The 13543-nt window shown below is 33.3% G+C and overlaps 1 protein-coding gene across 3 annotated transcripts in view; it reads left to right on the top strand.

Moving 5' to 3' along the window:
• The window catches only part of GTF2I (general transcription factor IIi), a 141881-nt gene that overhangs the window by 78213 nt on the left and 50125 nt on the right, over positions 1-13543 (top strand). Inside the window, exons 9-12 of one of the 3 annotated variants that reach the window (XM_019646885.1) lie at positions 1089-1166; positions 8434-8493; positions 10522-10578; positions 12494-12556. In XM_019646885.1, coding sequence (XP_019502430.1) covers positions 1089-1166; positions 8434-8493; positions 10522-10578; positions 12494-12556 — 258 coding nt within the window. Of the gene's footprint in view, positions 1-1088; positions 1167-8433; positions 8494-10521; positions 10690-12493; positions 12557-13543 lie in introns of those variants that run through there. The other 2 variants (XM_019646887.1, XM_019646886.1) reach the window with 2 other exon arrangements.

The following is a 13543-nucleotide window of genomic DNA, read 5'->3' as shown; positions in this document are numbered from 1 at the left end:
ATCTTAGCTGTAGAGGGCAGTGTCACTGGCCCTCATATGTGGGATCCGAACCGGGGCCCTCTGGCGTCCCAAGCCAGTTCTTAACTATCGCACCACTCGGCCGGCCCCAGCATCTTATTTTTGAGAGACCCGGCTGTCTTAATGCATTAGATTGCCCAGAAAGGGATATTTATTTTTGAACAATATGTGGGGAATATAGCTTTAATAAGACTTTATTAAAGAGTTTAAGAATCTTTTCAAACTTTTATTTGAAGCATAATATAAAGTATGTAAAGTATAATTATATAGCTCAATAAATAAACAGTATTCACACCTCTGTGACCTACATTCACATCAACACCAAACGTTAATAACACACCAAGAATGCACTCTCTTGTCCCCCTCTTGTTACCCTTTTCCCAAAGTCAACCACTTGAGTATTTTTTTAACCAGAGGTTTATGCATTTTATTTTATTCAGGTTTATTGAGGTGTAATTGACATTACGTTTGTTTTAATAAAATATTTCTTTTCCCTAATTTTGACCTTCCTATTTGTGGAGCTGTACAACATGCTCTTTTATATCTGGCCTCAAAGGTCCACTTCAAATTATCTAACCTCATTGTGGGCAAAGGATTACAATGAAAAGTGTGCTTTGTACCCTTGTTAACAAAAGAATTTTTTAGGAGGAATAAAAATCAATATATTATTAAAATGGATGAAAATTATACTATCTGGAGTAATTGAGTTATTACTCTGGAATATTGAGTTATTAAAACTGAGGTTTACATGTGGTTTCTCAGTGGTTGCTAAAAGTATTTTTAATATTAAGTGAATAGAGTATGACTAATATTCTTTAATTCCAAAGATAAGAACTTGTCAGAGAAAAAATTAGCACCAGATAATCCCAGAACATTACTTGTAGTTAAAAGTTTGTCCCGGTTGGGTTTAGGAGGTTCTTGCCACCTGGCTACCCAGGTACTTTTGTCCTTTCGTAGTCTTTAAAATATATATGCATTCCGCTACATTATTAGAAGGGCCGGAGGGATTTCTCTACATCATTTAACTGAATGCCCTGAAGTATAATCAATCATTTTATTTGCTTTGACAGGTATTTCCTTGGAAATGGCAGCTGTGACAGTAAAGGAAGAATCAGAAGATCCCGATTACTATCAATATAACATTCAAGGTAATACCATCTAATACAATTTTTCTTTCCAAAAATTATTAGTGGTTAAAACTAATCAATTTCTTGAACCATGTATATACTTACTTATATATGTATGTATAATTATAATTTATCACTGGAATAAAATAGATTTTAAAAATGGGATAATACAATAAACTCAGTTACAGGGGAAACGTAAAATTTGCCATATATATATATATATATATATATATATTATTTTTTTTAAGATTTTTATTGGGGAATTGGGGGATGGGAACAGTGCTGGGGAATTGGGGAAGGGGAACAGACAAGTTGCTGTCCCCCTGCTCTTCAGTCTAGCTATGGAGGACGTAGCCCCACTGGCCCAAGTTGGCACCATCATTGCGCTCTTCCCGAGCAAGGCAAATCAGTCGCCCACTTCTGGACGGCCGCTCACGGTGGTTGCTAGCCGCTCAGGCTGGCTGCTGGCTACATACGGTAGCCCATGGCAACCCACTGCAGCACAGGCTGCAGCCTATGCCGTGGCCAGGGACCCACAGCAGCCCAGCTCCAGGTTGAGCTGCTGTTCAGCATCTTAGCTGTAAAGGGCAGTGTAACTGGCCCTAATATGTGGGATCCGAATCGGGGTCCTCTGGCGTCCCAAGCCAGCTCCCAACCAATGCGCCACTCGGCCAGCCCTGCATATATATATTTTAAATATAGCCATTAATATTTTTAAAAGGACAAGCAAAAGTGGCACATAGAATTCAATCCCAGGTTCTTAATGTTACTTGCTAGGCATGAGAGGTCTTCTGCACCTTTAATAGCTCTATTTGTATGACAGTAATAACTGTTTAAACATTATAATCATCTTAAAAATTTATAAAGGGTAAGGCATTAATAAAATTTCTATATTTTTTATTTTGTTACATATCTTTTTATTTGATGACAAGGAAGGAATTAGGTTATAATTTCAAATGCAGTTTTTTATGCATCCAATGGCCTAGTTTAGAAGAATGTTTTCTATATTTAATAGTGTTTAATTTTATAGATGCATAAAGTACATTAAAACATTTAAATAATAAAATCTGATTTTTTAATGTATATGCTTATAAAACCATCTTCACTGCAGTCAAGATAATGAAATATCCATAACCTCCATGTTTCCTTGTGTCCCTTTGTCATTCATTGCCCTCCCCAGCCAACCACTGATCTATTTTCTATCATTTTAGATTAGTTTCCATTTTTTAGACATTTACATAAATGGAATCATAATAAAGTATGTACTGTTCTCTTGGCATGGGGTGCTGTGACTTACTTCATTACACATAATTGTTTTGAAATTCATAGTGTTGCATACATATATCAATAGCTAATTCCATTTTATTGCTGAGTATTACTGCATTCTATGGCTGTACTACAATTTGTTGATCTCTTTGTCTATTGATAACATTTTGGTTGTTTCCAGTTTGGGACTATTAAAAAATAAAGCTGCTGTCAACTTTTGTGTATAAACTTTTGTATGGAAATATACCTTAATTTCTCTTGAGTAGATTTGTAGAAATGGATTATCTGGGACATATGGTAGGTATTTAACTTTTAAGAAACTGCCAGACTGTTTTCCACAGTGCTTGTACTGTTACATTTCCTTCAGCAGTGTTCGATAGTTCTAGCCGCTCCGCATCCTTGTCAACACTTGTATGGTCAGTCTTATTCTTTTAAGCTATTTTTAGCCTTATGATACCACATTTTGGTTTTAATATGCATTTGCCTAATATGTCTAGTTCACTTAAAAAGATAAGCTTTATGAGTTCTGAAGCATTATAAAAGTATTACAAATAAATGTATTCTGTTTTGTAATCATGTGAATATCAGTATACATTTATTAAACTGTTTACATTTCAGCTTCTGTTTGTTGCCAATATATAGATCTACAGTAGATTTTTACATGCAGACCTTGTATCTTGTGACCTAGTTAAAATTCACTTATTAGTTTTAGCAACTTTTTGGAAAAATCTTCGGGATTTTTTCAGTATACATTGTTATTTTTTCCCTTTTATTTTTCTTGTGTTAATTTCACTGGCTGGGATCATCTAGTGTTCCATTGAATTGGAGTAGTGAGACATCCCTGCCTTGTTCACAGTTTTAGAAGGAAATCTTTCAGTATGACAGCTGTGGGATTTTTGCTGATGCCCTTCATCAGCTTGAGGAAGTCCCCTTATGTCAAAGTTTGTGAAGAGTTATTATGGTGATTGGGTGTTGAAATTTGTGAAAAGTCTTTTCTGTACCTATTGAGGTGATTATATGGTTTTTCTTGTTTTAGTCTGTTTAAATGATGACACTACTTTGTGAATGTTGAACCAGCCAAGTATTCCTGGGATAATAAACCCTACTTGGTTATGAAGTATGGTTCTTTTTATATATTGTCGAATGTTCTTAACCGATATTATTTTTAATTTTTAAATTTCTTTTAATAGTTATAGGACCATTCAATTTATGTATTCTTGGTTGATTTGGCAATTTGTTTCTTTTAAGGAATTTATTTACTTTGTCATAAATTTCCTCTTTTTTAATTTTATTTTATAACTGGCCATGTAATGTTTTTAATAAGTAAAAAATTTTCTAGGCAGTCATTATCTATAAGTAATGATATATTTCTATTCCTGTTGCTTTTAACTCTTGTTTTATATTTGATTATACTAACTTCAGTTCTTCTATTTTCCAATTTTTTTAAAATTACTTTTTATTGTGAAATACACATTTTTTAGAATTAGTTTCAGCTGTACAATACAGTGCAATAGTTATACTTTTTACCCCTCGAGGTGACAACCCCCCTCACCCAATCCGCCGCCCCACTTCCCCCCCCCAATATCATACATATCTATTACAATTCCCTTGACTCTACTTCCACACTATACTCCACATCCCATGACTATATATCTATATCTATATTCACTTATAGTTGACATACAATATTATACAACATCAACTTCAGGTGTACAGTGCAGTGATCAAGCCTCTACCCCATCCATGATGCGTTCTCCCTAACAAGACATGTGACCACCTGACACCCTACAAAATATTTACAACTTTATTAATTATATTCCTCGAACTGTCTTTCATGTCCCTGTGGCAATATTGTAGTTACGTATTTATGCTGTCTAACCCCTTCCCCTTCTCCCTCATCCCCACCCCTCTCCCAACTAGCAGCCACCAGTTGTTCCTCTATATCTCTGAGACTATTTCTGTTTACTTTGCTTGTTCAATCAGTTTTTTAGATTCCATATATAAGTGAAATCATATGGTATTTGTCATTCTCTGACTGACTTATTTCTCTTAACATAATAGTCTCATAAATTTCCTCTTTATTTTAATGTTTGCAACGTCTGTCATGATGTCTTATTGCCAATTTTGTAATTTGTGTCTTTTTTTTCTTGGTTGATCTAGTTCAGGGTTTGTCAAGCTTGGCAGTACTGACATTTAGATCACACAGTTCATTGCTGTGGGCATTTGTCGTTTGCTGTGCATTGTAGGATGTTTAGTAGCCCCAGTGACCTCTAGCCACTAGGTATCAGTAGCATCTTCCTAGTTGTGATCATCAAAATGTCCCTAGACATTGCCGTGTCCCTTAGGGGACAATATCACTCTCAATAGAGAACCGTTGGTCCAGATCTAGAGTTTTCTCAAAAAAAATTTTTGTCTCGCAAAGGTCTGTTACTTTTAGTGAATTACTTGTTTCTTTTTTTCTGCTTGCTTTAATTTTAATTTTAAAAACAAAACTTTTTTTACATTTTATTGGGAATTGGGGGAGGGGAACAGCATTGGGGAATCAGGGAAGGGGAGCAGACAAGTTGCTGTCCTTTTTGTTCTTAAGTCTAGTTGTGGAGGGTGTCGCTTCACTGGCCCATGTTGGTATTGTGATCATTGTGCTCTTCCCGGGTGAGGCAGTCGCTCACAGGCCATTGGACGGCCGCTCACGGCAGCTCACACTGGCTGCCAGCCACTCAAGGTAGCTCATGGCAGTCCACTGCAGCAGGGGCTGCAGCCTACGCCGCCCCTGGTGACTCAATGGCAGCCCAGCTCCAGGTTGAGCTGTTGTTCACCATCTTAGCTGTAGAGGGCGCAGCGCCACTGGCCCTAATGTGAGATCTGAACTGGGGCCCTGCTGTCCAGTGCTGGTGTCCCAAGCTAACTCTTAACCAGTGCTCCACTCGGCTGGCCCTAATTTGTTTTTATTTTTTTGTTTCTTAAGCTACAAGCTGAAATCATTGACTTGAAATTTTTTTCCATTATAAACATTTAATGCCATAAACTTCCTTCTAACCGTTAGTTTAGCTGTACCGCATAAACTTTGATTTGTCCTGTGATTTATGTAGAAGGGTGTAGTTTTAATTTTCACACACTTGTGGATTTTTCATATATCTTTCTGTTACTGATTTTCAGTTTCATTATGTTTGGAGAACATTCTTTGTATAATTTCGGTTATTTTAACTTTGTTAAGGTTGGTTGATAGAGTGGTGCAGGTCTGCTGTATCCTTACTGATATTTCTGTCTACTTGTTCTATCAATTACAAGAGTACTGAAATGTCTAATTGCCTCTGTGGGTTTATCTGTTTCTCCTTTCAGTTCTGTCCTTTGTGCTTCATGAGTTCTAAAGGTCTGTTGTTAGGTGTCAGTCCCAGTATCCTCCCCTTGGCTCATTTCCAGGCAACCCCCTTCCAGCTGTAAACCTTGTCCTTACTTGTAACAACCTTGATTAGTTTTGTCTGCTTTGGTATTTCATATAAATAGAAGCCTTCCATATGTACTGTTTGTTTTGTGCTGCTTTTGTAAAATATGATTTGTGAGACATTGTTGGGTGTACTTCATTTATTTGCATTGCTATATTGTGTTTCTAAATTGCTTTTTAAAATGAAATGTTTAAAATTGACATACATAATATACATCTGCTCAGGTTTACTGAATCTTAATATTTTGTTGTCCCCCATCTCCCACATGATGTGGCATGTTAAATATGTAATTGACACCCTTCTTTGAGTTGTTTCAGATTTACACTTTCTCCCCTATGCCTTCTGAGTTAACCATTTTCTTGAAATGGAGGGCTGTCCTTCCTGATAATGATTTTATACTTTTACTGTGTATATATTCCCACAGAAACGTCTGTATATATATCCATCCATGTACTTATATTTTATGAATAGTATTTTCTCAGTTTTTAAGCTTGACACAAATGGTATCATACTGTATATGTTGTATATATATGTTTTTGTGTTTCGATCATTCAATATAAGTTTTCAAGATGTATGTATTTTGTCACATGTGGTAGTTACATTGTATGATCATTTGTTCATTCTTCTATATAAAGCCATTTATGTTTTCTTCCAAAACGTGGTATTCCCAAATAGGCTTGGACACATCTTCCTCTAAGATGGTGGTGCTCAGATGTGAGCTTTGATAGAGTTTGATTTTCACAATGACTGGTACATACTACTAGCATTTTGAGTGTGAGGGTCAAATATGCTGCCTAGCGTTTGAATAAAATCTATATAAGTGCTGTTAAAACATAGTTGCTAAAATTAAACATCATTGATAATCACTTGAAAGTATAATGATCTGTGAAGGTATGCTGGGCAAATATTAACCAAAAGAAATTAAGTTTCACAATATTAATTTGAGGCCAAAAAAAAAAAGAAAAAAGTATAGAGTAAGGCTACATAATATATATAGTAATAAGTCACTAAATTGATAAAGCAATCATTAATTTAATATACCTAACAATGTAGCCTCAAAATAAAAGTAGAAATAAAGAGTTACATAATTAAGATATATTTATAGATCTGTAATCATGTGGGAAATTGTAACAGAAACACATGATGAGTACTTATAAATGATAAATAGAATATTTGAACTCTACAGTTTATAAACATATGCTAGTTGATGTATATCCAGAATTCTATACCCAGCAAATAAATGTTTATTTACAAAGCATGGATTACAAAAATTGCCTTCATACTTGTTCACAGATAGTGTTAAAAAATTCCTTGAACATAATGTAATGTAGAACTCAGGTTATTTAAAATAGAAATCCTGTACACTGGGAATCCTAAGAAATATATTTGACTTAAAGAAGACCTCTTTAAAAAAATTAGGACAGAACAGTATTGAAAATGCCACATAGCTGAACTTGTGAAAAAGCAGCTAAAGCAGTATTTAGAAGTCAATACCCTTATCTATCATTTAATTAATTTTTTTCTGTATATTTTACCCAGGATCACATCATTAGGAAGCAGTGAATCTGGCATTTGAATTCAGGTCTCTTTCATTCAATCTTGCTCTTAGTTGAGATTCCAAATACATAAAATTTTTGTATTTTCTATGAAATTATTTTCCTCTATGATGTGTCCTTTGCTTATAAAATAGTTTTGTGCCTCTTCGTGAAATTTCTCATGCATTAGCAAGACTTTCAGAAGTCTTAGGATATTTTTCAAATAATAATCAGAGATAGTAGAGTGGTTTGTATTCATATTCATGTAACAACATGTTTTATGTTAAGTAGCCATTGGAAACACGTTTTCTCTTTTAAATCTGTTTCTTTCATCACTTAACTGCTTTGAATAATACGCGAACATGCAAATATCTTACCATAATCTCTTAAAATAGCATTTTGTGAAGGTTTAATTAACCCAAACTACTTTATATGTTAATGATTGGAAAGAACCTTGCTATTAAAAAGTTCTTATGGATCTGCAGGAAAGGGGGATTGGATTCTGAATTAACTATTAGTTTGTCATGTTTCTATTTCAGTGGAGATTCAAGCTTACTGCTAGTTTAATTAATGATTTTAGAGACTCTTAAGAAAAGTATAACAATTTGATTCTGCCTTTTTCTTCAGTATGACAAAAAATTAAGCAAATATTTGTCAAGGAAGGAACAAATACACCTTGTAAGATAAACCTGCACTTGCAATCTGTATGACATAAAAGTGGCAGTTTGCTATTATGAACCGTTTACTGTTTTAAAAAACCCATCCTCACCATTTTAGACATTCCATTCCCATCCAATCCATACTCGAGTCATTTTCAAAATTTCTTTTGACTGTCTATGTACAAATTTATCTGAGCACACTTTTTCCATTCACCAAGACCATAAATTGACACCACTCATTTTCAGTCATATATTTTTTTTAATTTTGCCTTTTTGTTTATGAAAAGGCTGTATTATTCAATATCTTTCACCCAGATTTCTTTACTAAAGTGACCCAAAAATATTTTTGGGATTACTTTTGAAGTATTATCTTTGTATTCCAAAGCAGGCCCTTCTGAAACTGGTGATGTTGATGACAAAGTCCCCCTTTCGAAGTCTTTGCAAGGTATAACTTTTTCACTTCCATTTTCCCACATACTGTTTATATTTACTGTTTCTTTATATTGGACAGACTGTGTTTTAGTATTTATATCTGTATTATTACTTTTCTAAATGGAAAAGGAAAAAGAAATGTATTGGCCTTTTTTAAAAAAAACATATAACTGAACTTCACAAGCAACAATTTTTCAAAACCAATTTTCCCTTTTGTGAATCTAGTAATGAATCTCGAAATGGGTACATGACACACTTTCATATTTAAGGTAAAGTACACATTTATACCTTATATCAGAATAGTCAGAAGTAAGGTTTTTATTGTATAGTAAGTAATGTAAATATTGAAACTAAGGTCGTGTTGATACTTAGCTTATTGAAAGATTGTAAACATCACTTGTAAATCCCTAAGTTTATTAATTGAATTCCTTTTTGGGAAGTTTTGTATAGTGCTCCCTGACTTGATGATTATAGGCTATTTGTGATGGCTTTTACGTCTATCTATCCTGGCTTTGAGCGCATAAGGTTTATTTTCTTTAGCTTTACTTTTAATATAAATGTGATTGCTTATTTCAGATTTAAATAACCAAAAGGCACATAGAATCGCTGTTTCCATGCAGTCTTGTAATGTTGTGGAGGTGGAACAACCACCTTAAGTGCTCTTCTCCTTTACCCAGTCTTTCCTTTTTAAGTACTGGTCTCTTCTCCATTATCCCTCATTGCTTTGACCTCACATGTTTTTTTCAACATTACAGTCAAAGAATCTAATGCTCCGTAAATTCAATTGATAATGTTTAAAAATAGGAGGGAAGGGGCTGTGTGTTGAGAAAGCGTATTTAAAAAGTTAATTAAAGAGTAAATCAGTGCTCTAGATTTATAGATTTACCTAGCATTTTGCGCTCAGGTGAGTTTCCATAATATGAAGTAAGTGGGAAAGAATCCCAAGGTAATTGTGGCATGATAAAGCTAGACAAGGAAAACCAAAATGTTTTACCTTAGTGTATGGCATTTTAAATTCAAAGATACTAGACACTAAATGACAGTTTCTGAAACTGTGGTCGATGCTTTTTAAAAGTAGTAAAAATAAAATATATTTAAAACCTATGTCTGAGGGTTGTACGTTTAGTACAGTTTCTGAAATTAGGTGACAAAATGAGATTTGATCTTGCTTCCCCTTTCCCCATGTGATTTATTCTTACTCTTAGGTAATATATGTGTACACAGAGACAGTGATTTTCAACCTTTTTTGTGTTAGTAGCTCAGACATTTAAGGACGGAGGATGAATATTTTGGGGCAGTTGGTGTACTTAATCCTAAGTGGCTCTGTGATGTTTTAGATTACTTCTTTCTTATTTGTGAGTAAAGCTTCTGCCCTAGTAGGATGAGCCTGTTTCCCTTGTGACTGCCTAACCTGATACATTGCTTTATGTTCCAGTTTTTAGAAGCAGGCAGATTATATTACCTGAATTAAAATGCTTTTGAGACTAAAGGTAGTATCTTAAATTTTAACTTACAAATTTCCTTTAAGTACAAGTTTGAATAAATAATGGGGATTGAGTTTCCATAGCTTCCACTATAGTAAACGTGGGAAGCCGGAAACATTTCACAGCAAAACCTGCACTTGTTAATCTAGACTTACTAGAGTCCATGAGCAAAGAAAGAATTTATTCTGATTTGTGTTTTTTGTGTGTGCGTCATTGACAGATGAGCATGGTACTTTGAAACATATTGTTCTATTTCTCTAATTCTAACATCTATGAGTAATTATATTGTGTAGTTACAGTAACTAACTTTAAATCCCCAAACCTACTTAGGTTTACTCTATATGTTTACATTTTTAAATAATTTTTTGAGTTTTCAAATAGAACTGTTAAATGTTTTCTGAATTAGATCACATTATTTGAAATGACTGCTAAGGAGTTAAAAGAATCAGTTTGTGTATGTTTTGTTATATTTTAAATTGTTTGCATTGTTACCTAGTTTCTCTTCTTTCAATGTACTTTTTTATTGGTTTATTATATGTGGTTTATTTTCTTTTTAGGAAGCCATCATTCTTCAGAGAGCAATGAAGGAACAGAAATGGAAGTACCAGCAGAAGGTTAGAAATAAAGGAATTTTTATTTTGCTTGTATTTGTATTATGTTTGTATCATAGAGAATATTATCCTTAAAACATCTTATTTGGAAATAAAAAGGTGATTGTTTTGGTATGCCTTCTTAGCCAACAGGTTTTTATTTTTTAGTCCTAAACTGTAGTATACCTCTTTTACTGTACTGAATAATAACGCATATGGGGATGAAAACTTAAGTGGTAAGTAAAACTCTTCCTGATGCAAAATGCTCCCCCTTTTTTTCTGGTCATCTTGTGCCATGTTAAAGTTTTTTAGAGAAAGAATGGCTTCAGTATTTTAGAATTAAAATTATTATTGGCTCTTCATACTTCATTTTAAAACATATTATTTAATGGTGCCATGTTTTAAAGTAGGATAATATGTTCTACAGAAGATGAGTAAAGGAGAGATTTCCTCTCTGCTTATTACTATACCCACAACTACCCACTGAACCACTTCGTCTGTTTAACAGCCGTCTTCCTTTGTTCTCATGATTGAATGACAATTTTACTGGTACAGCTTTTTTAATTCCTGGAATCTTGAGTTAAACTGTTATCATGTAAAATGGATTCCTATTTCTAAGTGGTTTGTATAGCTTCAAAACAATTTTTATTGATTGCTCCCAGGAAAAATGACTGGTAAGGTAACTTAATCTTGTTTTAGATTTTTTTTATTTATCTCATAAACTGGTTATGTTGTACCTTATTTTTCCAGGATAAAAATAGAGTCTGTTCTGTAACTTTATTCCTTATATTTGCTTTTTCATTTTATTTTTAAAAATCGTTAATTTGATCTTTTACCCTCTTTGAGTGGAGGGTGTTCTTAAGGTCCCTGGAATGTTGGCTAATCTTTCCAAATTCAGTTTTAGAATTAGGGTTTCTAACTGGAATACATTTCTTGCAGAAATATTGAAATGTTAATTTTAAACAATATTTTACATTTATTTTTGACATCTTTTTTATAGAATATAGTGTGGATGAATTTTTTAACGTTTTACTGTGTAGAGGTAATTAGATGTTTCCTGTGTTTTGGGTAGGTGGTATTTACAACAATAAAATACCTATATACAAGACACACAGTACAGGGCTCATCAGGCAATATGAATTACTCCACAGTTTATAATTCTGTCATTAGATACTAGGCTTTGAAGTACTTTATTTTTTGGGATACTTTTATTGTTATATTGCAGTGTTAATAGAATTGAATCAAACCTGGGTTCTGGTCTTTATTCCTTTACTAACCAATAAGCATAATCTTTGGCCAATCAATTAATCTCTCAACCTTTGCAAAATGAGAGTTGATGAAGATACTTTCTAGCTGAGCTTCTAGCACTAACGTTCTGATGTACATTTATTTATTTTGTGTAGTAACACAAAAATTAATAAAATATTTAATTTTAAAAAGTATCTTGCATATAAAGTTAGGGGATCTAGTCTTGTATGCATTTGTTATAGTCATCTTGATCTGAAGGTCCCCACTGCAAAAAATTATTTTATTTAACAACATAAACCACTCCTATGATTTCTGAAAGCAGAGAAGCAATAGTGAAGAAAAAAAAAAATAGAAAGCCTTTGTTTTTATTCTAGCATTTTTTTTAGTTACCGTAGGAAAATAATTGTGACTTCATTATAACCTCATTTCTCTAAAAATACAAGTTTTTTCGAGTCCATTAATGCAGGTAACTTGGTGTTATCTAATAGTTTTCCAGAGTTTTTCTACTTTTTGTTTTTTCTTATCCCTATTTATAATTAAAAGGGTCAGATATTTTAATAAATATGAGATGAATTAAAATGCCAGTGAAATTTTATAGTAGGCTGCTTTTGGAGTATCAGATCAATAAAATGTTGGAACATATAGAAAGTGCTTTATAATGAATGTCATTTAGAATTTTATTTTTTTCAAGATTCTACTCAACATGTCCCTTCAGAAACAAGTGAGGACCCCGAAGTTGAGGTGACTATTGAAGGTTAGTTATCGAAAAGCCTTGATTCCAACAGTTTACTTCTGGTCATAAAAACACTTGTCACATTCACATTTCTAAGTATGCATTTCATTCATTCTTAAAGGAAACTTGTGATGAAAAGTGAAGCATATATGTGTATGTGTGACCAAAGCAGCCCACTTCCCAGCAGTGCACCCAGTGCTGTGGTAGATTTAGATGACAGAAGTAAGCCGTGAAAATGAGCGGTGGACAAGCTATACTTTCTGTCATTGGGAATCGAGAACAAAAAACGAAAACTATGACCAGACTGGATGCACACAGAACCAGATTCTGTAACCTGGTACTGAGTTGTGATAAAAGAGACCTAATTAGTATCAATAACCCTGATACCTACTTGAGTCAAGTGGAGGAGAAAGCGTTGATAGCTTAGTCAATTTTTAAAGTGAGTTTTCTCCCTAAAATACTATTAGAGGATAACATATAACCTGTTCTTAAAAAACTTTTTGAATTAGTAGCCACAAATATATTCTAAATTAATCTCTATAGCTAAAGTTACTTCAAGCCTAGTTTTTTCTTCAGAGGTAATGCATGAATGCAGATGAGCCAGTTTGTCCTGAATTACTTAAAAATTCAGCAAATATAATTATTAATAGTATCACATTTCAATTCAGCAAATATAATTAATACTATCACATTTCATATTTAACAATTATTAAATATGTATTTTTTTCTTTTTAAATTAGTATCTCATGCTACTCTTTTATAAATTTTTTTCTCCTGAAGTAATTTTTTCCTAAGGTGAAATATTGAAACAATACTACAAATTTCACTGTGTAAAGTTCATTTATCCCTGCCCTGCTCTAAAGTCCCTATACTCTGTTTATTATACATCTAAAAAAATTTGATGTATATATAGTTGTATGAAAATATATAAATGCTTTCCGCATACATTATAATAAACATTAAAATACACATATATCACATTTCCCATAGGTTTTTTTCCATAACCAC

The sequence above is a fragment of the Hipposideros armiger genome, unplaced genomic scaffold, assembly GCF_001890085.2.
Source record: "Hipposideros armiger isolate ML-2016 unplaced genomic scaffold, ASM189008v1 scaffold_107, whole genome shotgun sequence".
Classification (NCBI taxonomy): Eukaryota; Metazoa; Chordata; class Mammalia; order Chiroptera; family Hipposideridae; genus Hipposideros; species Hipposideros armiger.
This window is presented reverse-complemented; position numbering and strand designations above follow the sequence as displayed.